This window comes from Bubalus bubalis, chromosome 5 (genome assembly GCF_019923935.1).
Source record: "Bubalus bubalis isolate 160015118507 breed Murrah chromosome 5, NDDB_SH_1, whole genome shotgun sequence".
In the NCBI taxonomy this organism is placed as follows: domain Eukaryota; kingdom Metazoa; phylum Chordata; class Mammalia; order Artiodactyla; family Bovidae; genus Bubalus; species Bubalus bubalis.
In genome coordinates, this window is record NC_059161.1 from 117,958,944 (window position 1) to 117,982,723 (window position 23,780).

The following is a 23,780-nucleotide window of genomic DNA, read 5'->3' on the forward strand; positions in this document are numbered from 1 at the left end:
TTGCAACAACATGGCTAGACCCTGAGGTCATTGTGCTAAGTGAAATAAGTTAGAGAAAGACAAGTACTATATGATTCCTCTTATATGTGGATTCTGAAAAAAAGAAAAAGAATTTATAGAAACTGAGAATAGGCTGGTGGTTGTCAGAGGTGGGGGTGGGAAGTGAGGGAAATGGGTGAAGGTGGTCAATTAAAAAAAGAGAGAAAGACAGAGGGAGATTAGATAGACCCACACAGAGGGGACAGCACTGGGAAGAGAGAGGCAAAGACTGGAGTGATGCTGGAAGCAACAAAGAGTGCCAAGGAACTCCTGTTGTCACAGGCGAAGACTCCATGCCCCAAAGCAGGGGGCTGGGGTTTGATACCCGGTCTGGGGAAGATCCTGGATGTGTAAATAAGAGTTCACATGCGGCAACTAGATATTCTGAGTGCAGCCAAATAAATGAATATTAACGCAAACCAGCAAATCAAAACAAAAAGGTTGAAAAAGCAAGAGACAGATTCTCCCCTAGAGCCACTAGCGGGAGTGTGGCCCTGCTGACTCCTTGATGTCAGATCTCTGGCCTCCAGAACCATGTGAGTAAATTCCTGTTGTCTAAGTTAACAAATCCTTGGAAATTTGTCCCATCAGCCACAGGAAACAAATATAGAAAGGACATGTCATCAGTGAGTGTGGTTTCACTGTTAAATGTTACAATCCAAGGTTCACATTTCCATGGGAGAATTTATGAAAGAGGCTCTTGATATGGATGAGGGTGACCCATCCATATCAAATCACACAGAACTGTGAAAACTTTAGCCAGTTTGAACTCCAGACCCCACATGTGTCTGCAGAGCAGCTCTATATGGATAAAGTAAACACATTTGAATGTCAGATCCTCTTCTTGGGGTCCCAGAGCCAGCTAGAAAGGGCCAGGATGACGTGGCTTAGCACTAGTAGGACAAAAAAAAGCTTAGGGATTTTCATCACTGGTAAATTCAGAATGAAATGACATTGTTTGTGGTCACCCTTGGCCACAACCTAACAGTGATTGTCAAGATGATGAGATGATAGTTTCCCCCACTTTTCTTAATTTTCCAGAGAGTTTCTCTATAGTGCTTCTAAGATTTTGATTGTTCACAAAGGTTAAATTTGGTACTGGGGGTATCATTCTGCTTGATTCCGGGCTGATCAGGCCCAATATGGAGTGTTGGGTTCAGCAGGTAGCACACTGCAAGGTTCACTGGGGAGTGATCAGTGAAATATTGCCTGTGGGAGAGGAAAGACAATGGGGCATGTCCCCGGTGTCAAATCTCCACAAGGCTGCTCCTCCGTGAGGGCTTATGTGTCACCAGCAATGCTTACGAGGAGAACCAGGGTACTCAGGATGCTGGGTTTCAACTCTTGGTACCATAGACCTTCTGATCAAACCAACCCTAATGGGTACCTGAGACCCTTTCAGGAATCTGTGAGGTCATAACTCTTTTCATAAAGAAAGTAGCTTTGAGATAACCTGCAAGGACCTACTATTTAGCACAGGGGACTCTACTCATTAGTCTGCATTAACCTACATGGAAAAAGAACCTGAAAAAGAGAAGATATATGTATATACGTAACTGAATCACTTTGCTGTACACCTGGAACTATTACAACTATTAACTATTGTAACTATTACAACTATTGTAAATCAACTATCAGATCAGATCAGATCAGTTGCTCAGTTGTGTCCGACTCTTTGCGACCCCATGAATCGCAGCACGCCAGGCCTCCCTGTCCATCACCAATTCCCGGAGTTCACTCAGACTCACGTCCATCGAGTCAGTGATGCCATCCAGCCATCTCATCCTCTGTCGTCCCCTTCTCCTCCTGCTCCCAATCCCTCCCAGCATCAGAGTCTTTTCCAATGAGTCAACTCTTTGCATGAGGTGGCCAAAGTACTGGAATTTCAGCTTTAGCATCATTCCTTCCAAAGAAATCCCAGGGCTGATCTCCTTCAGAATGGACTGATTGGATCTCCTTGCAGTCCAAGGGACTCTCAAGAGTCTTCTCCAACACCACAGTTCAAAAGCATCAATTCTTCGGCGATCAGCCTTCTTCACAGTCCAACTCTGACATCCATACATGACCACAGGAAAAACCATAGCCTTGACTAGATGAACCTTTGTTGGCAAAGTAATGTCTCTGCTTTTGAACATGCTGTCTAGGTTGGTCATAACTTTCCTTCCAAGGAGTAAGCGTCTTTTAATTTCATGGCTGCAGTCACCATCCACAGTGATTTTGGAGCCTAGAAAAATAAAGTCTGACACTGTTTCCCCATCTATTCGCCGTGAAGTGATGGGGCCAGATGCCATGATCTTCGTTTTCTGAATGTTGAGCTTTAAGCCAACTTTTTCACTCTCCTCTTTCACTTTCATCAAGAGGCTTTTGAGTTCCTCTTGATTTTCTGCCATAAGGGTGGTGTCATCTGCATATCTGAGGTTATTGATATTTCTGCCCGCAATCTTGATTCCAGTTTGTGTTTCTTCCAGTCCAGCATTTCTCATGATGTACACTGCATATAAGTTAAATAAACAGGGTGACAATATACAGCCTTGACGAACTCCTTTTCCTATTTGGAACCAGTCTGTTGTTCCATGTCCAGTTCTAACTGTTGCTTCCTGACCTGCATACAAATTTCTCAAGAGGCAGATCAGGTGGTCTGATATTCCCATCTCTTTCAGAATTTTCCACAGTTTATTGTGATCCACACAGTCAAATCAACTATACTCCAATACAAAATAAAATCCACACAGTCAAATCAACTATACTCCAATACAAAATAAAATTTTAATTAAATTTCAAAACTATGAAGATGTAATTTGCCTTTTTCCTGACCTAATTTGGCTGGTACAAAAACAATGATGGGTAAAACTGCTGCTCTTAGCATGAGTCAAAGCGGGGGCATTATATTCTACTGAAAGTGAAAGTCACTCAGTTGTGTCCAACTCTTTGCGACCCCATGGACTACACAGTCCATGGAACTCTCCAGGCCAGGATACTGGAGTGGGTAGCTGTTCCCTTCTCCAGAGGATCTTCCCAACCCAAGAATTGAACCCAGGTCTCTCACATGGCAGGCGGATTCTTTACCAACTGAATCACCAGGGAAGCTCTATACTCTACTAGTAGCCATTGAATGCTTCACTCCCATGCACCCAGAGTAAAAAAATACCCCAAAATTGCTAGCTTTACTTAAGAATGTCCTTAAGGAAGCTCCGGGAGTTGGTGATGGACAGGGAAGCCTGGCGTGCTGCAATCCATGGGGTTGCAAAGAGTTGGACACGACTGAGCAACTAAACTGAACTGAAGGAAGCAATAAGCATCACTAATATTATTTATTTGGCTGCATCAGGGCTTAGCTGAGGCACACAGGCTCTTTCACTGCCGTGCATGGGCTTTCTTGTTGCAGTACAAGGGGTCAAGTTTCCCCTGGGCATGTGGAATCTTAGTTACCCAACTAGGGATTGAACCCATACTCCCTAAAATTATGAATATTATTAAATCAATTCTTAGGTACACAAATTTTTAATATTCTATGCGACAAGATGAGGAGTATGTACAGAACACTTCAGCTGAATATTGCAGCATAGTGATTGCCTCTAGGAAGAGCAACTGTGCTATTGTTTGATTTGCCAGATGAACTTGTTGAGTCTTTTATTATTTTTTCCATAGAACACCATCTTTACTTGAAACTATGGTTATTCAGACTTAAGGATTTGGCAGACAATTTTTTGAAAATCAATGATGTGAGTTTGTCACTTCAAAGAAAACAAGTGACAGTATTTGTTGCCAATGATAAGATTGGAGCTTTTAAGTGAAAAATTGGAATTTTAGAAAACTTGTATTTGCCACCGTCATCTTGACAGATTCCCTATACTTAGTTTCCTGATGGGACCAGAGATGACATTAATGAGTGTGATTTTTTTTTTAACATCGTATGATGAAATATATGAAATTTGGAAGATCTACCATAACTCTGTGAACCAACATGTTCCAGAATGACTGATATATGTTATTTCAAAATCACATGCAGATTAAAGATCCATTAGAAGTGCAAGATAAACCAATGGATTTTAACAGTGCATTAAAGTTCATTAATCTGATTCCAGATTCCAAATTGCAACTAACCTTTAGAAATTATCACTTGTTAAGTTTTGTAGTAGTATCAGAGAAGACTATCTAAAATTACCTAAAAAGGTGATTAAAATATTCCTTCTTTTTCCAACTGCATATCACAAGGCCAGATTTTTCCCATATTCTTCAACTAAAATAACATATCTCAGCAGGTTGAATGAAGAAACAGATATGAGAATCCAAGTGTCTTCTACAAAGTCAGACATTAGAAAGACTGGTAAACATTCAATATAATGCTACTCTCCCCAATAACTTTTTTTGGTTTGGGATATATATTAATTTTTCATAAAAAGTGTTACTTATGTTAGTGTGTAACAAGTTTATTTTTGCTATGTATTTATTTCTTGAGGTATAGTTAATTTACAGTGTTGTGTTAATTGCAAGTGTACAGCAAAGTGATTTAATTATACATATAGATTCTTTTTCAGTATTGTTATTTTTTAATAAATTACGTATTTTAAATTTCTCAGTTTAATTTCTCATACGGTATGTATGAATAGATATAATCTACATAAACAAAGTTCTCTGAAGTCCTTGATAGTGTTTAAGACTATCAGGAGCTTTTGAGACCAGAAAAGTTGAGAGTTGATATTTGTGCTGAACGGTAGGAGATAACCACATGAAGATTTAGGTGGCTGCCAAACTAAGGAAGATTCAGGGGATCCAGAGGTCTGGGGCATGCTGGGGCATTACCTCTAAGGTGAAGAGCAATCTTTTGCACCTTATATCTACTCCCGGTAAGAATGGGGCAGTACATGGTAAGCCTCTTTGGGTTTTGGTACATATATCACATTTGAGGATTCTGTTCTGACAACTTATCATGTGACTTGGGGGCTGCTTATTCTGAGTGGGGCTCAGAGAAGAGAAGTTTTGGTTTTTGTTCTTCATTATGGATTTTTTTGTATTAACTTTTTTTTTTCCTTTGCCTAGAGATTCTCTTTCTTTGTATCAATTTTTATTTATTTTTTTGCCACACCTTGAGGCGTGCAGGATCCTAGTTCCCCTACCAGGGGTTGAAACTATGCCTCCTACAGTGAAAGCACAGAGTCTCAACCACAGGACCACCAGGGAAGTCCCCCAAGAGACCTGTTGCAGCAGGTCCAGGCAGTGGTACCAGCCACCGTGCCATCCTGGCCATAAAACCCAGATGGATAAGGATGCTGTGTGAAGTCTCTGGAGACTTCTAGTGGAGGAGAATTTGCAGCCCGAAACTTTAGGGTCCTGGGATAAAACCATGATTCCTGCCACAGAGAATCACTTGTCATTTGAAAATCATCTCCTAATATGTTTCTGGGCCCTTGTAGTGACTGTACTTTGATGATGAGTTGCCAATGACTCGTTGGAAAAGACCCTGATGCTGGGGAAGATTGAGGGCAGGAGGAGAAGCAGGGATGGAGGATGAGATGGTTGGATGGCATCACCAACTCGATGGATGTGAACTCCAGAAGATGGTGAAGGACAAGGAAGCCTGGCGTGCTGCAATCCATGGGGTTGCAAAGAATTGGATATGACCTAGTAACTAAATAACACCACGCCAATGACTAAGCAACCTCAGCACCCAGCACAGTCTGGGTATTATCATACACACTGGATTGTGAGATCTGGAGGAAGGGTAGCAGTGATTCACTGGACAACAGCTTTGGGCCCAAACAGGCCCAGAAGATGTAAGTAAGTTAGATGAACAGAAGGTCTCCACCTCTGTGGTCTCCACGTTTCTCTTTTAACTCAAACTTCTGGCTTCAAGGGGGCTGCCCTTCTTAAAAGTGGCAAACCTTAGGACTGTTTCACAAATGGGAGAGCACAATGATTGTTATGAACTAGAAATGGACAGAAACAGCCTCACTTAGAGGTAATTCTAAAGGAAATACTCTTGGTGGAGGAGATGTGAGAGTACCGTTGGTCGTCCACTGCCCGTGGAAGGAAAAGTGGCTGGGGCTGTGGATATACATGGACTCCTGGGCAGTAACCTGGAAGGAGCCAGCCTGGAAAATCAAAGACAAGGATGCTTGGGGTAGAAGCATAGAGATGAGTCTGTGGGAGTGGGCACAAAGCATGCACTTCTTTTCTTTTTTTAAAAAAATATTTATTTGGCTGTGCTGAGTCTTAGTTGTGGCACATGATATCTTTAGCTGTGGCATATGGGATCTAGTTCCCTCACCAGGCACTGAACCCTGACCCCTGCATTGGGAGCTTAGTGTCTTAACCACTGGACCACCAGGGAAGTCCCAAGCAAGCAAATCTTTTTTTCTTATGTTAATGGCCAGCAGAGAAGGGCTACACAGAGAGAGATCTAACAAGCAAGGGGGCATGCTGGCTTTTCCTGCGGGTCTTTCCTGCATCTCCTTTGGCCACACTGGTGCTGGTGCAGTGGGTGGCAGAAATGGAGCCTACACATGGGTTAAATATTTCTGAGAACCACCTCATAAGTCTAAGATGGAGCACCAGTGGCACATAGTGGGACCAACTCAACAGCGTGTCCTTTTACTGACTTTCCTTCTTTTCCTGTTTCACTGCTTTTTGTCCCTTTCTCTGCTCCCTGAGATCCCACTTCCAAATAACCTACCTGCAGGCAAAGCTCTATTTGGGGGAGGGGTAGGCTAAGATACTACCTAATTAAAATTGTAACCCCCTCTGGCAACTTCTGCCTTCCCACTCCGACCCCCAGCGAGGCTGAGTTGCATGTGGTTAGAGCTCAGGGTTTGGGGTCAGACAGACCTGAGTTCAGAGCCTAACCCTACTACTTCTTAGCTGTGGGAACTTGAGCAAACCACCTCTTAAACTTCAATTTCCTTGTCTTCAAGGATGTGTTAAGGATGGTACCTATTTAGTTGAGTTGTGAAAATTGAGGAGGGAATCCCATGTCAAGTGTTTAGTACAATAGGAAGTGCTCACTAAGTATGAGCAGGCATTGAACTTTCCCCTATGCCTCTTAGCAGGGGGTGCAGCCCCAAGGCCTCTCTTCCTTCCAGTCAGAGTCAGATTTCCCTTAATAACGTGGCTTGTTTCTCTCTGCTGGGCCAAGGTCAAGAGAGAGATGCAGTCTGGATGAAAAATGTCTGGACTGTCCACAGGATGCAGAATCGTGAGGTGTTCTTGCAAATGGTGTTCTGACTTGAAGAGACATGGAAGCAACCCAAATGTCCCCCAGAGGAATGGGTAGAGAAGGTATGGTACATATATACAGTGAAATATTACTCAGCCATAAAGAGGAACGAAATTGGGTCATTTGTGGAGACGTGGATGGACCTAAAGACCGTCATATTGAGTGAAGTAAGTTAGAAAAGCAAATATCATATAATAATGCATGTATGTGGAATCTACAAAAACAGTATAGATGATCTTATTTGCAAAGCAGAAATAGAGACACAGACGTAGATATCAAACATAAGGATATCTAGAGGGAAAGGGGGAAGTGGGGTGAATGGGAGCTTGGGATTTACATATATAATACACCATTGATATTATGTATAAAATAGATAATGTTAGTCGCTCATTTGTGTCTGACTCTTTGTGACACCAAAGAGTGTGGGTGTAGCCCGTCAGGCTCTTCTGCCCATGAAATTCTCCAGGCAAGAATACTGGAGTGGGTAGCCGTTCCTTTCTCCAGGGGATCTTCCTGACCCAGGGATTGAACCCCGGTCTCCTGCATTGTAGGTGAATTCTTTACCATCTTAGCCACCAAGGAAGCCCACCGAGAACCTATTGTATAGCACAGGGAACTCTACTCAGTGCTCAGTGGTGACCTAAATGAGAAGGAAATCCAAAAAAGGGGGAGATGTATACTTTCCTGGTGGCTCAGATGGTAAAGCGTCTGTCTACAACGTGGGAGACCCAGGTTCGATCCCTGGGTTGGCGAGATCCCCTGGAGAAGGAAATGGCAACCCACTCCAGGACTATTGCCTGGAAAATCCCATGGACAGAGGAGCCTGGTAGGCTACAGTCCATGGGGTCGCAAAGAGTTGGACACGACTGAGCGAGTTCACTATACATGTAAACATAGAGCTGTATTCGTCCTGCCATATAGGCGAAACTAACGCAACATTGTAAGGCAACTGCACTTCAATCAAACCAATATTATAAAGCAATTATCCTTCAATTTAAAATAATTTTTTTTAAAAAGGAAAAGATTAATTTTAAAAAGTCCTGGCTCCCAGAGTTATAAAAATGAGCGCTTGGCTTTGGGCCCCGAGCTTGTGTACCTTCCAGCTTCCTGGAATTTTGTGTCCACAGAACACAGGCGTATCTGGTGTATCATATCAGTTCCCACTGATGCTCCCGCCATCTGGTCCTGCCTCTTCTTACACTGTACCTTCTGCCAGGAGCGCCCTACACCTGTTTCTGTCTGCTAAAACCTACCCGTCCTGTGTGTCCTGCCTTTCTTATTTGACTTCTTTTTCTTTCCTTTCTTGGTTTTATATAAGGCTTTCCCCACTAATCATTCCACTAATTTAGCATGCACATTTACTTTAACAAAGTTAAAAGCCAGTCAAAATTTTTGTGCTCTTGCAAATGACAGGTCTTTTAAAACTCTGATTGCTCCTTACTGATTCCTTTGTTATTATTTCCTGCTTCTTTTTTATCTTGTTTTTTTTTTTTGCTAATCCAACAAATTAGACATTCTTACAATTATTTTATATCATTGATGCTTATTTAATTTATGTCCCTGTTCACGTATTCCTTTGATCACAATTCCTACTTGAATCTTATTCTTTCCTTCCAAGATTATTTTCCTTGTCCATAATTCTAAAAGAACATCTTTTAGAATTTCCTTATGTGAGCATCAGTTACAAATGCTCTCAATTTTTAATCTGAAAATGTATCTGAAACGTATTCAATCTGGACAGTTATTTTCTCTCAGCCTTTTGAGATGTTATTCCACTGTCCTCTGGCTTCAATTATTGATATTAAGAGGTTAGCTGACTGTCTGCTTTATAGATCGTCTTCTCTCCAGTGATTGCTGTTTTGCTACCATAGGTATTTGTTGTAGATTTCTTTTTATTCATCATTCATGGGTTAGGGAGCTTCCAGGATCTGAGGACTGTGTCTTTCATGAATTCTGAAAATTTTCCGCTTAGACTTATTCAAGCCCTTGTTCCATCTTCTATATCTCTTAACCTCTGTTTCATATTTTCCATTGCTTTGTCTCTCTGTGCTGTGTTTTTAATAAGTTCTTCAGATATATATCCAGCTCATGAATACTCTCCAGAGCTATCTTATTCTGATGTTTAATCTGTCCTTTGGAGTGCTAGTTTTGAAGATCATATTTATCCAATATAGAGGTATTATCTTAGTTGTTTTTTAATCTTCCTAGTCATTTGATATAGTCTCATTATGCTTTTCAGGATAAAGTGTGAGGTTGAAATGTTCCTTCTCACAGGTTCCATGTGGCGAGGTCTGGGGAGAAACTGGGCTCTGAGTGGGCTGAAGAGGTGGCCCAGACCTACACACCAGCCTAGCCCTGGGTCCAGCCTCAGCCTGAGCTCCATCTTGGTCCGAAGCATTCTCCAAGTTTCTGCCCCTTCACCCCTAGTTCTGTTGGGGAAGTCCAAACCTCCAGATCTATTTCTCCCTACAAGACCATCGGTGATGTGGCCAGAGACCCTGACTGTATCAGTCCAGAGGCCTGGTGGTAAGGTGGGGTCCCTGTCTATCTGAAGTGCTTAGCAACAAAGCAGAGGTGGAAAGTTAAAAAAAAAATAGCAACAACAACAAAAATAAAATAGTCTCATTCCTCATCTATACCATTGATTACTAACTTTTATTTCTTTAAGCATATGAAATATCTTTATTTTATATTATGTATACCATAATTCCAATATCCAAAGCTTTTGAAAGTTTAAGTCTATTATTTATTGCTATGTGTAATTCTCACTTAAAATGCCTTGTCATGGTTACTTTTATGTGTCTGCTGGACTGGGCCATATGTCCAGATATTTGGTTAAAAATTATTCTGGGTGTGTCTGTGAGGGTGTTTCTGGATGAGATTCACATTTGCATCAGTAGAGTGAGTGAAGCATGTTGCTGTCGTTCATGAGTGGGGCTCTCATCCAATCCACTGAAAGTCTGAATGGAAGAGAAGGGCCGAGTAAGAGAGTGTGTCTCTCTCTGCCTTTCTTTGAGCTGGGACACTGATCTCATCCTGCCTTTGGACTTGGACTCAGACTGGACCTTACACCAACAGCTCTGTTGGTTCTTAGGTCTGCAGACTTAGACTAGACATTCATCACCAGCTCTCCTGAATCTCCAGTTGCCAACTGAGATCTTGGGACTTCTTAGCTTCCAAAATCATATGAGGCAATCCTTATAATAAATCATATTCTACTCGTTCTGTTTCTCTAAAGAATCCTGATCAATACCCTTGTGTTTTGAATTTTATGGTTTTTTTTTTTTTTTTTTTTTTTGCCTGTGTACTCCTGTTCCTGTGAACGTTTTCTATGGGGATTCTTTGAGGCCTGAGTTTAAGCTGAGTTACTCCAGAGAGTATTTTCCCATTTGTTTCTCCCAAGTACGTAGGGAGCAACTATCTACTTTCTTTAAATTCTCCTGTTGTTTTTAAATTCAGGGTTGATGTTCCTTTTTCTCTCACTCAGAGTCAAGGCTGAGCTGAGCGAATTCTGTACCAGCTCCCTTTCAAGGTTTTTCTCTCCAGGGTCATCCACTGTGGGTGTTGTTCACTGTTCTGCTTTGAACGGGAGGTTCCTGATTCTCTTTTACTCTTTGCTCAAGCTCTAGGTTTTGTCCCTTCAAACTGAAGTTCTTGGCCTCTTGGGATCAGTAGGTACCTCAGGTAACCTCTGCTTCTGCTCTCAGTGATCTCTTTGGATTTGTGCTTTTTGTCACTTCTGAACTCGAACAATTAACCTTAATTTTGTGCCACCTCTGCTGCTGCTGCTAAGTGGCTTCAGTCGTGTCCGACTCTGTGCGACCCCATAGATAGTGGCCCACCAGGCTCCCCCGTCCCTGGAATGCTTCAGGCAAGAACACTGGAGTGGGTTGCCATTTCCTTCTCCAATGCATGAAAGTGAAGAGTGAAAGTGAAGTCGCTCAGTTGTGTCCGACTCTTCTCGACCCCATGGTCTGCAGCCTACCAGCCTCCTCCGTCCATGGGATTTTCCAGGCAAGAGTACTGGAGTGGGGTGCCATTGCCTTCTCCAGCCACCTCTGCTAGACTTTTCTAAAGATGCTTTATACAGCGAACCCCCAAACTCTTTTCTTCCCAGTGGCTCAGCAGTAAAGCATCCACCTGCAATGCAGGGGATGTGAGTTTGATCCCTGGATCTGGAAGATCCCTGGAGGAAGAAATGGCAACCTACTCTAGAATTCTTGCTTGGGAAACCCGATGAACAGAGGAGCCTGGCGGGCTACGGTCCATGGGATCCCAGAGTCGGATATGACTGAGCATGCATGCATGCACGCATCACTAAGCCTTTTTGGCACCAGGGACTGTTTTCGTAGAAGACAATTTTTTCATTGACCAGGCAAAGGGAATGGTTTCAGGATACTTTGAGCATATTGCATTTTTTTAATGCACTTTATTTCTAATCCAAGGCTGCCACTGATCTGACAGGAGGTTGCCCAGAGGCTGGGGACTCTTGCTTTATAATATTTTAATCCAGCTTTTGTGTGTGTGTTGTTTCAGGAGAACTTTCCAGCACGTCCCATCTCCTATATTGCCAGAGAGGGAACCCTAACCATCTTTCCTGCCCAACCAAACGTGTCTCTCAGGATGCTGCTTATCAGCAGGAGACCTCCCACTGTGCTCATCCTACCCTGGTCCGCCGTTGGTCACCTGAGTTTGTGAACTACCCGCTCTTTGAGGGCAGGGTTGTGGTTTCATCTCTTCCTCCAAAAGGGGTCTCACTAAGTGCTCCTTATTGGAGTTGAAAATGAAAGTGGGAGGCAGTTATCTGCTGTATGCGCTTCCATAACTGTCCACAAGAGGGCAGTCTCAGCTGGTGCCAGAACTTCATCCACCCGGTGGGGCTGGGCAGAGTTTACCCAGGGGGACCTGGTTCCTTGTGGTTCAACAACCTGCAACTTCAGATGTGCCCTCCCCATTCCACAGGTAGGGAAATGAAAACAAATGAGGATGAGGGAAGTGTCAGGCCAGGCTTAGTGAATTTGAGATGGAGTCATATCAGGGAAGGGTCAGGAGGGAACCAGACTCCCCTGGACTTGGACTCAACTTCTTCATGGATTCTGTTTGGATGACCAGATTAAGTGAGCAGTTCCTTCGTTGACTCAACAACATTTATTTGGCTTTAGCTGTAGGTCCCCTGGGCTTCCCGGATGACACTAGTGGTAAAGAACCTGCCTGAAAATACAGGAGACATAAGAGAAGCAGGTTCAGTCTCTGGGTGGAGAAGATCCCCTAGAGGAGGTCATGGCAACCCACTCCAGTACTCTTGCTTGAAGAATCCCATGGACAGAGGAGCCTGGTGGGCTAAAGTCCATAGATCGCAGAGTCGAACCCGACTGAAGTGACTTAATGTGCATGTAGACCCCCTAGGGAGCACAATGGTGAATTAATTATGCTTGGGCTTGGTCCCTGCCTCCTTTGGAACTTTCTTTGCAGCCCAACCAGACAACTCAGCACTTTCCAAAGAGCCCTGGGGGGCCTGCCTCGGCTCCTCCAAAGCCCCCGCCCTTCCACTCCTGTCCCTCCTCAAGGCCCAGCAGCTTTCACGCTTCGCTGCCTGTTGAAAACCTGCTCATCCTTCTGGGCCCAGCTCCCGCGCCTGCCTCCCACAGAGCAATAAACGGGACCCAGCGGTATAGGGGGAACTGGAGCCTTCTGTGCCATCTCCGGGGGTGGCTCCAGCCTGCAGAAGGAGGTGGGGGAAAACCATCTCTCAGGACTGTTCTGATTTACGATGTTCAAGCGGAGGCGGAGTCTCTCCCTCTTGAAAGTCAAAGCTACACTCTCCTCCTTCCCATTCATCATGGCACCTGAGAACAAGGGAAAGTATGGGATTCAATCCCATGAGAGCCAGAGCTCACGGACTAGAATGGAACTGGATCGCTCCTTCACTGTTCCAACATGTATTGATGGAGCATCTACTTACTATGTACCAGATCTCCAGAAGTGAGGCTTTCCCCGCTCTGCTCCCCTCTTCCTCAGGAGACCCTTGGGCCCCTGTGTGTGTGTGTGTGTCTTACTCTGAGACTCTTAGGGTTTAGCCAGGCTTGGTGGCCTCGCAGTGGAGGCAGCTGGGCTCTCCTCACCTATATTACCAGCCTGGCTTCCTGGAGACTGAAACCACACGTAGAGCACAGAGGCGTGAGAGACACTCGCAGGCTGGGCTTGGCCGCATGCGTGCAAAGGGTGCCGTCTCCTGCAGAGAAAGAGTTACAGACAGGAGCAGCCAGGGGCAGAGCATCTGAGAGGGGCCCTCAGCGGCCTGTCCACCTCCTGGCCCTGGGATGGTGCTTCCCACCGGCGGGCACGCATAGCAGTCAGAGATGGCGGCAGACATGGCGCTTTTCTTCGTGGTTGCTGGATTGCTGACGGCAGCTCTCTCAGGTAGCCCCCTCCTCACCTCCTGCCCTTCCTGGGGGAAGGCCTGGGACCTGCCCTCCAGGCCTCCTTTCTGGCTGTTTTCTCATGCTCATGTTTCTGGAGCCTTCTAGCTAAGACTACAGTCTGGTACCAGGATGGTCCCCAGCTGTGCCAACAGCATTCGGGGCCCAGGGAGGGTACAGGCACCGCCGTGAAGGGCTGGGGCTGTGCCTGGACAGTCCTAAGAGGACCCTGAGGGTCAAATAATGTGGGCAGCATGCAAGCTTCTTATCAATGGGCTCTCAGTGTCTGAGGAAGGAGACACCTCCCATCCATAGGCTAAGGATTTCTTGCCAACTTTCAGGAAGGAACCGTTTTCCTTCCAGAGAAGCAGGCTCACTGATGATTGCGTTTTCAACCCCAAAGCAGAGGCTCTGGGTTCACCAGGCTTGTACCACGCATGGTAGAGTCATCCTGTAACAGAATTCAGGGAAGCCAAGCAGACTAGGGGACAGGTGGCCACTGGTGACTCCATTGGGGGTAGTTTAGGGCAGTGTTCCCCAACCTGTTGGGTACCAGGGACCAGTTTTGTGGAAGACATTTTTTTTCCACCAACCAAGGTGGGGGTGGGATGGTTTCAGAATGATTCAAACACATTCTATTTACTGTGCTCTTTATTTCTATTGTTATTACATCAATTCCACCTCGGATCATCAGGCATTAGATCCCGGAGGTTGGGGACCCCTGGTTTAGGGCACAAATGAGCAGAAAGTCTCTTGAGAGCCAGCTCCTTTCTGATCCTGAGGCCCTCATGGGGACCAAGGCACCGCCTGGAGTGACCTGGGCCGGGCATGAGATGGCGGAAAGGTTTGGGCACTGGGCTGTGCTCATCGGATGCTTGTTGGTCCCCCGTGGAGGGTGGGGTTCAAGGTGGCAGAGGTCCTGCTGCTCTGGGCCCTCACGTCTGGAGGGTAAGGAGATGGGGATGGAAACAGAATTCTGGGCCCAGAAGTCTGGGTCCACTTGGCAGTAGAGATGCTAAGTGCTTTCAGTTTGATGTGAGGGAGACCCTGGAAGGCGCCGTCGGGAAACCTGGAGCATCTGGGGAGCTGTGGAGGGCTTTTCTCTCTGCCTCCATCTGTCTAGAGGCACGTGCTTCCAGCCTCCTGACTTCACACTGCTTCAGGAAAAACTGATTAGCTCTAGAAGTGGGTACAGGTAGGACTTTGGCACCGTATGAGTGTCCGGAAGTGAGGCCTTGCCTGTTCTCACTCTACCAGGAGCTTCCGGAGCTCGGCCACTTTCTGCCCCCGAGCTGGACAGACAGATGGTCCGAGAGTGGGCCCCTCACTCTGCATCTCTATCTTCTGTTTTTCATGAGTGGCTGGCTTCAGCTCTGGGTCTGAAAGCCCTGCAGGCCCTGGGATCTGGCCTCACATGGTGTCTGAATGGAGGTGGGAACCCGGGCTGGGCAGAGCCGAGGAAGGTAGAGAGGAGGGCACCTGGGGCCTGTTCTCTACACTTCACCATGGCTCTGCCCGGCCCACTCCACTCTCAGGATAGTTACCTCATGTTTTCAAAACTGCATTTATACTCAATTGACTCACTTGTTACTAATACAAGTTCAGTTTTGAAAGGAAACTTTATGTCACAATTTACACATGGAAAACTGACATCATTTGCCACAAATAAAAGGAAAAGATAAGCATAAAAATATATGGCAGTGAAAACCAGTTCTTACGACTTGTTGGCAGACAGTTAAAAGAATGTAACGGCCCTTGAGCCCAAAGCCAGCCCTCTTTGTTAAAGGGGAGATGAGGAGGTGATAAAGACATCCTGTCTCCAAACTGTGATTTTTGTCTTGACTGTTCAGGGGGACTGAGAGCCCTTTTGTTCATAGTGCTCAGTCTTTGTGACCCCTTGGACTGTAGCCCGCCAGGTTTCTCTGTCCAGGGGATTTCCCAGGCAAGAATACTGGAGTGGGTTGCCATTTCCTACTCCAGGAGAAAGCCCTTTAGGTGGGAATAGTTTCCTTGCTCTGTGATTAAATGGCGTTAAATGCTGCTCCCTTCAACCCTCCTAAGGGTGCCCAGAGGTATAGATCCTAGTTCTTGGAAATATGGCCTGACAGTAGCGGCACTCGGGCAGAAAGGAACTTGAGAAAAGCAAAGAAAGAAAAGCAGCGGAGAAGAGGGAGGGAGGAAGGGGAGCTGGGAGGATGAGGTCCATGAGGAAGTTCCAGGGCTTTGCCCCCATGGCTGCATGTGGCCCGGGGGGCTTACTAGGCATGTGGCATGTGTAGTCTGGCTCTCTCGTGTCGTGGTGGACCTGGTCATTGTTCTTTGGAGTTGGGTTGGCCTCCCCTGTCCTTCTCCCCTTTGCAGTCCCAGCTCCAGGTTCCATCCTGGGCCTTGCAGAGCAGTTTCTCTGGCCAGGCTGGCCTGGATTCTGGCAGGCCTCTCAGCAGGTCTTGGTCTGTCCTGATGAGTGACCAGGGCAGGGACCAGGGTCTAGAGACCCATGCTTCCCAATTCTCCCTTGGTGCTCCCTAGAGGCCTGGGCCAGAGACCTGTTGGTCCACCTACCCTCCAGTTCTGCCTCAATTTCCAGATCAGCCAGGGTGGGTGGAGAGGTGGAGAGAAGGATCCAGAAACCCCTGAATGGGGAGTTTTGGAGGGGTGAGTGGGGGAGTCAGGAGACCATCGATGGATCCCTGCCACCCTGCCTTGTAGTACGGCTTCTCAGCTTTAGACCTCAGTTTGTGTGGAATGGGGAGCTTTGGACCCACAGTCCTTAAGGGCTCCATCATATCTGACACTACAAGAGACACAGGAACAAAGAACCTAGCCATTCCTGCCGGGGCCGAGCCAAAGCCAGTGACTCGAATTCCATCTGGACTGTGGTTGGCGAGGTCCTCAAGGGCTGCTGCTGTGCACTTGAAAAGGCTATATGTGGTCACTTTAAAAAATAGCTTCTTAAATTAACAATTAAAAAAAAATCTATTATTTCCTTGCCTTGTAAATACACAGACCTCATTTTCTTTATAAGTCCAGTGGCTTTTAAACAACGGCTCTCAAGGACTCTTTGATTAATATTTCAGCAAGTCAGGTTGAACAGAGTAAGCCTGCTTAAGGAATAAATACCACTTACAAATGTAGCTGATTTAATTCCCTTAGATCTGTGATGTCTCATTTAGCTGTCACTACAGTGTGCCGTCCGAATGTGGTCGTCCAAAGGGAGGTGTGTTAGGAATGCAAGATACACGGCAGAGGTTAGAGATGTGTTCAGAGAAAGAATGTGAAAATAGCTCATTAATAACTTTTATATTAATTACACATTGAAATGAAAATAGTTTAGATATGTTAGGTAAAAGTACGACTGTTACAATTAAGCTTGCTGTCTAGTGGGCTGCAGTCCATGGGGTCGCACAGAGTTGGATACGACTGAGTGACTTCCCTTTCACTTTTCACTTTCATGCATTGGAGAAGGAAATGGCAACCCACTCCAGTGTTCTTGCCTGGAGAATCCCAGGGACGGGGGAGCCTGGTGGACTGCCGTCTATGGGGTTGCACAGAGTCGGACACAACTGAAGTGACTTAGCAGCAAGCTGACAGAAAATGTAAAATGATGTATGGAGCGTATATTACATTTATATTGGAGATCACTGCCTTAGATATTCTACACTGCATTTATGCGTGGGTGCTTGTAAGTCACTTCAGTTATGTCCAGCTCTTGCAACCCCATGGACTGTAGCCCGCTAGGTTCCTCCATCCTTGGGGTTTTCCAGGCAAGAAAACTGGAATGGGTTGCCATGCCTTCTTTCAGACACTGCATTTATAAATTTAATGTACTTGATTGTCTTATAAATGCCTCAAATACCTCTAAGAAACACAGCATTACCAAGGATTTAAAATAATTCTTATAATTTGAAAAAGCTAAGTTATAAACAAAGTGAATATTAATTTCTCTTAAGTAGTTTGATCACGTTTACACATTGTCAAATTCTCTTAATTTTTTAGGTTAAAATTTCAATTGGAGTCAATTAGTCACAAACATGAGAAACTCTGCTTCTGTTCCTGCTGCTGCTGCTGCTAAGTCGCTTCAGTCGTGTCCGACTCTGTGCGACCCCATGAACGGCAGCCCACCAGGCTTCCCCATCCCTGGGATTCTCCAGGCAAGAACACTGGAGTGGGTTGCCATTTCCTTCTCCAATGCATGAAAGTGAAAAGTGAAAGTGAAGTCGCTCAGTCGTGTCTGACCCTCAGTGACCCCATGGACTGCAGCCTACCAGGCTCCTCCGTCCATGGGATTTTCCAGACAAGAGTACTGGAGTGGGGTGCCATTGCCTTCTCTGAGAAACTCTAGTGGCCAAAAATTCTTAAACACTAAAATACAGGATTTTATACACCAACATGCAGAATCTGGTCCAACTTAAACTTGACAAAAAGGTACAAATACTATGGGTTTTTATGTTTTTAATTACCTGTGTATTTTAAATTCTAATCTTCCTGGGCTTAAAAGCCACTTACCAAGGAGAAAATAGTTGTACCACTGCAGGTAACTGAACTTATCCCAAGCAGGCTGGAGTTTCTGTATCAGTGGACTGAGATGAGGACAGCTATTTTTGTTGTTTTGCCAAAATAAGAGATAGCATTCTCTTGTGCTGCTGATGGATAGCTCATGCCCTCTGATTGGACTGGTCTCTCCACACACAATCCAAATTTCACAAGCCTAATCCTCTCTATCTCCCCCTAACCCAGGGGCTTTTACCACTCGATTGGATTAAATTAAACAAATGGCTACTATTCTTTTTTTTTTTAATCTCCCACATTCTTCCTGTATGGCAAGTCTCATCCATCTATGAATAATCTATGACAGCCACCTCCATATTTCTCCCAGCTTAGTCTGGTTCTCTGGTCATACGCCTGGTGGGGACAGTTAATGTGGCTGTCAACAGGGTGGTAATGCGAGACAAGGCAGCTCCTAGGGCGTTGGGGCTGGCATAGTCAGCTTAACATAGATGATTCCAGAGGGATCCAGAATGAGTGAGAAACACTACCCACAGCATCCCTCATTCAGTTCACATATATTGAAGCCTGCTCTGAGTCAGCCTCATTTCTTACAGAAACCCTTGAGAATTAAATCGAGACCCCAGCTGTCGGATTCTGAGGCTGAAGCATCAGCCGTCCCCCTGGGACAAGGAAGCAGGTGGTCCATTTGAGGCTTTGGGACAGGGGCCTGGAGGAAAAGGACCCCCCCCCCCCCCCCCCCGCCGCCACCACACACACACCCTGGCATGCAGCCTTCGCCATCCCCCTGCATGGACCACAACTAAATCCCATGCTGGATTCTCAGCCCTGCACTGAGCAGACCCTGGTGGGGCTGGAATGCCCGGGTCCCTCACTTTCCCCAGTCTCAGGGTCCTCCAGCTCCTCCATCCCACCCTCATCACTGCCCCCCTCCCCACATCTGGTCAGGGCGAGGTGCGTTAGAAGAGCAGCATTTTCTGGGGGTCCACATTCCTGCCCCTTCTAGGTGTTTACTAAAGCTGCCATTCTATCTGACCATTTGCTTAATATTCTTAATAGATACTTTAAAGTATAAAGACATTTACTTAAAAAAAAAAAAGAAAACCCCTACATATTGCTGCCTTAAAGCCATTGTCAATCACCTGAATGGTAATAACAGTGAAAATAAACATCATGGAAAAATGTTATTCATTTCTGGTCAGACCTGTGGTATTTAATACCATGCCAGTGACCACTTAATTGTGAACTTATAAATGTTACACAGCCAGGACAAAGATCTCATATATGTAAGTACAGGATTTAGTGGTTAACATAATGTCGTTTGTACCATAAGCTCGTTTACCCACATGAAGACCCCATTGTGTAGGTGAGGAAACTGAGGTTTAGCGAGGCTCAGCCCTGTCCGAAGTCTGTGGCTAAGACCTGCCAGGGCTTGAGCTGAGGTCTCCTGACCGGCAGCTCTGAGCTCTCTCCGCCGCGAAAGCCTGCCTGGCCTGTCTCCCATCTGGCTGCTCTCCAAGGATGAGACATCTCTCCCAGATATTGTACCCTCCCAGGCTTGCAGCCTTAATACTGGGTCCAGGGAAGGCCCCAAGGGGCCTTGGGGATGGATCCTGGGGCCCCCAAAAGACTTTTAAGGGATGGATGGGAGCAAATGGGCTGCCTCCCTCCACAAGGCTCGGCCTTCATGGACTTGCTGTGCATGTACCTTGCCCACCAGGCCAGGAATGATCTAAGTGAAGCTAAAGAGATACCATGTCAAAGAGATACCATAAGCCAAAGGAGAGCTTGCATAGCAGAGGACTCCATTTATCCACATTTATTTAGCATCTGTTGGGAAGATCCCCTGAAGAAGGAAATGGCAACCCATTCCAGTACTCTTGCTTGAAAAATTTCATGGACAGAGGAGCCTGGTGGGCTACAGTTCATGGGGTCACAAAGAGTCGGACACAACTGAGTGACTTCACACTCACTCACTGTGTGCCAGGCCCTGAGCTGGTACTGAGCTATGAAGGCTTGACATTGAACGTGTTAAATGTTGAAGTGAAAGTGGCTCAGTCGTGTCTGACTCTTTGCCACCCCATGGCCTACAAAGTCCATGGAATTCTCTAGGCCAGAATACTAGAGTGGGTATCCTTTCCCTTCTCCAGGGGATCGTCCCAACCCAGTGATCGAACGCAGGTCTCCTGCATCTCAAGCAGATTCTTTACCAGCTGAGCCACAGGGGATGGTGATAAAACATACAAGGGTCAGCCCAGAGTAGATTCGACAATAGGTGCAATCCGATGATAATCATAACCACCATCCGTTGCATGGGACTTACATTCTTCAAGCACCAGCCATGATTATTCTTTCCTCTCTTGACATTGGGGTGCTTGCCCCTATTTTATATTAATAGGTGGGGAAACGGAGGGTCAGAAAGCCCTGTACTTTGTCCCAGTCTGTGGCTGATGCTGAGCTTAACTCCATGGGTTTAAATCGATGATGCTGAGTTTAAAACACGGGTTTTAGATCTCCAAAACCCACGTTCTCCATCACTGGGTTGCTCAGTTTCCGGGAGCTGGAAATCAGGATAGGGAGAGCTTGAACTTGCCACAGAGGGGCTGGACACGGGGACAAGAGGGCTTTGCATACCAAAATACAATGGAAAAAGACATCTTAGGCCCAAAGACACTTTTTAAAAAATTTATTTACTTTCTTTGACATTTTAAAAAAATGAATGCCTGCGAAAGCTGGTGAGATCCTTGTGTTGTGTGGATATCGACTTCCTGGTTTTGGTGAGTTACTCTAGTTATAGAGCGGGTCACCATCTGGGGAAGCTGGATTTTTCTGTGCTATTCTATGCCTGGGATTTCTCTGTATCATTCTGGCAACTTCTTGTGAGTCTATAATTTCAAAATAAAAAGTTAAAGGGAAAAAAAGGCATTTCAGGCAAAAGGACCATTTGAGCAGAATCTGAAGAGCAAGGCCTAAGGCCTGTTGGGTGGGTACGGCCCCAGAGCCCAGAAGAGCTGGGTGCCAGGCTCTCTATCTGCTGACTCACCCAGATTGCTGTGTCATGAGGATGCAGTGAGCATGCCAGGCACAGAGACTGGCACAGAGACGGCCCACACAGACTGTACATTTGCCTGCAGCAGGCCAACTGAGCAGTGCTTTGTAAATTCATACACCTGTCCCGCCCTCCTCACATCCCTGTGAAGTCTGATTATGAGCGCCACTTTACTGATCAAGTGTCAGGGGCTCAGAGAGGTGAAGTGACTTTTCCCAGATGGCACAGTGAATAGTCGGTTGAAAGATAAACTGAGGCATATTAAAATCTTTTAATGCAGTAAAAATTTTAAAGAGTAAAAAGCAGTTATAATCAGCAGCATGCGCTCTGACAGAAAGGACAGGTATATAAGGCGATTTTTATTTTATTTTCAAACTTAAAACTTTAAATTTTGTATTGGGGTATGGCTGATTAACAATGATGTGGTAGTTTCAGGTGGACAGTGGAGGGACTCAGCCATGCAAATTCATGTATCCTTTCTCCCCCAAACCTCTCTCCCACCTAGGCTGTCACGTAACATTGAGCAGAGTTTACAGTGATGTGTTAGTTTTAGGTGTACAGCAAAGTGATTCAGTTATGCATACATATATATCTATGTTTTTCAGATTATTTATGCTTATAGGTTATTACAAAATATTGAGTATAGTTCCCTGTGCTATACAGTAGGTCTTTGTTGGTTATCACGAAATTGCTTTCTTTTAGGAATGGCAGGGTCTAACAGGCAGATGACTTAACTAGCCCTGGTCAGGTGAAACCATAAAGTCTCGACTTGGTGATGTGGGGCTTAGCATAAGCAACCCCATCTGGGGCCCCTTGTTTTTAACAAGGCTCGCAGCTCACTATTAGGTGCCAGATCTTTTTTTAAAATTCTGTTTATTCATTTATTTTTGGCTGCATTGGTGTCTTTCTTGCTTTATGTGGGGTTTCTCTTGCAGTTGCGGTGAGTGGAGGCAACTCTTGGATGCAGGCTTCTCATTGTGGCAGCTTCTCATTGCACAGCACAAGCTCTAGGCTCTCAGGCTTCAGTAGTTTCAGCACAAGGGCTCTGTAGTTGGGGTGCACGGGCTTAGTTGCTCTGAGACATGTGGAATCTTCTTGGACCAGGGATTGAGCCCGTGTTCCCTGCACTGGCAGGTGGATTCTTATCCACTGTGCTGCCTGGGACTCCAAATCCATAATGTTTCCCTGCCCTGGAAGATGGCAGGGTTTAGGAACCCATCCACATCAATTTTTCTAGGAAAGGTCTCCCATTCTCTGGAGAGTTTTCACCTCAGCTGGGCTGTCATGGAACTAGTGTGAAGAAACTCTAGAAGGGATTTGTGTGTCAGAAGCCACTTCCTGGCCAGCCGAGCTTCCGCCCAGCCTCGATTTCCCCAGTTGTAAAGCAGGATCAGAGGCAACCTCCGGAGCCCAGGGTTGGGATGAGGCTGCATAAGATGTTAGCTGTGAAGTACCTGGGGAAACTCAGGGTTCCTTGGGGCCCCAAAGAGCCCCACGGCCAGGGCGTGGAGCTGGGCCTCAGGGCGGGAGCTCACGGGGACAGAGGAGGGAAGCCCGGGTTTCCGCCCACCATTTTGTAGACTCCTGCGGCCAAACTGCCTCTGCCTAAAAATGGCAGCTGAGGCAGCCCCCAAGAAGCCAGCCCGGGCAGGGAGGCAGGGCAGATGGGCTGGGGAGGAGCCTGAGGGGGCCTTGGGGTATGCTGGATTAGGGTAGTGTAATGGAAAAGAGACCCCCCTTTTTTCCCCTGCAAGGAGGATGCCCTGGATCTCCACTGTGTATCAGAGATGGCAGAATGCATTAGAAGTTCCAGCCTCTAAGTTTCCAGGTCACCCCGACCACTCCACTGTGACCCTGAACTAGGCTGGGCTCTCCAGGTAGCGCCAGCCCAGCCCAGGGAGTCTGCACTGAGGGTTGGGGGCCTGGGCTGTGGGGTCCTGAATAAGGAGCTCCTCAGAGCTGACAGCTTCCCAAGGTGTCCTGAGGGTCTTATCTGAGTGCCCCGCTTTCAATTTGAAAATCACCTACTGAGCCCTGAGCCGAGGAGAACACAGAGGTGAAGTCACTGTGTCCTCAGCTGTGTGCAAAGCCATGCATGGCTCTGTCATCTTACAGGAGCACAAAGTGATGCTCGGAAAACTGGAGCCACGCAGACAGTTGCTGACTGAACTGGGACAAGAGTGGCTTTCTGGTCTCTGACCAACCCATCCCTACTAGCTGCCTCTTCTGAAATAGGGCTTCAGGAAAGATTTTCTCTATACTTTGGTATAAGTTTTTGTTAGTTGTGTTCATTTCTTCCAGGAGCGGTGCCTGGGAGCAGAGCTGGGGTGGGGGAGTCAGGGCAGAGGTGGAGAAGCGTGTCTAAGACAGGGAGAACGTTCATTCCTCATTCTGCTTAGCGAGACCACCTTTCTGTCTTTCCTTTGGCTAAAGTAAACATACTTGCCAAATGAATCAAATTTCTTGGAGAGATATGCTGCATTCTCCAGATGGGATTCTAGAAATATCAGAATGAGATGGTTGGATGGCATCACCGAATCAATGAACATGAGTT

The 23,780-nt window shown here is 46.0% G+C and overlaps 1 protein-coding gene across 10 annotated transcripts in view; it reads left to right on the forward strand.

Moving 5' to 3' along the window:
- Nucleotides 1-13,394: 13,394 nt before the first annotated feature.
- Nucleotides 13,395-23,780, forward strand: part of CD6 (CD6 molecule) — a 45,586-nt gene continuing 35,200 nt past the window's right edge. For 5 of the 10 annotated variants that reach the window (XM_006061710.4, XM_025286442.3, XM_006061712.4 and 2 more), the window contains exon 1: nt 13,396-13,672. In XM_006061710.4, the coding sequence (XP_006061772.2) occupies nt 13,612-13,672 (61 nt within the window). In that variant the 5' untranslated portion in view covers nt 13,396-13,611. Of the gene's footprint in view, nt 13,673-23,780 lie in introns of all 10 variants that reach the window. The other 5 variants (XM_006061708.4, XM_006061709.4, XM_006061714.4 and 2 more) reach the window with 2 other exon arrangements.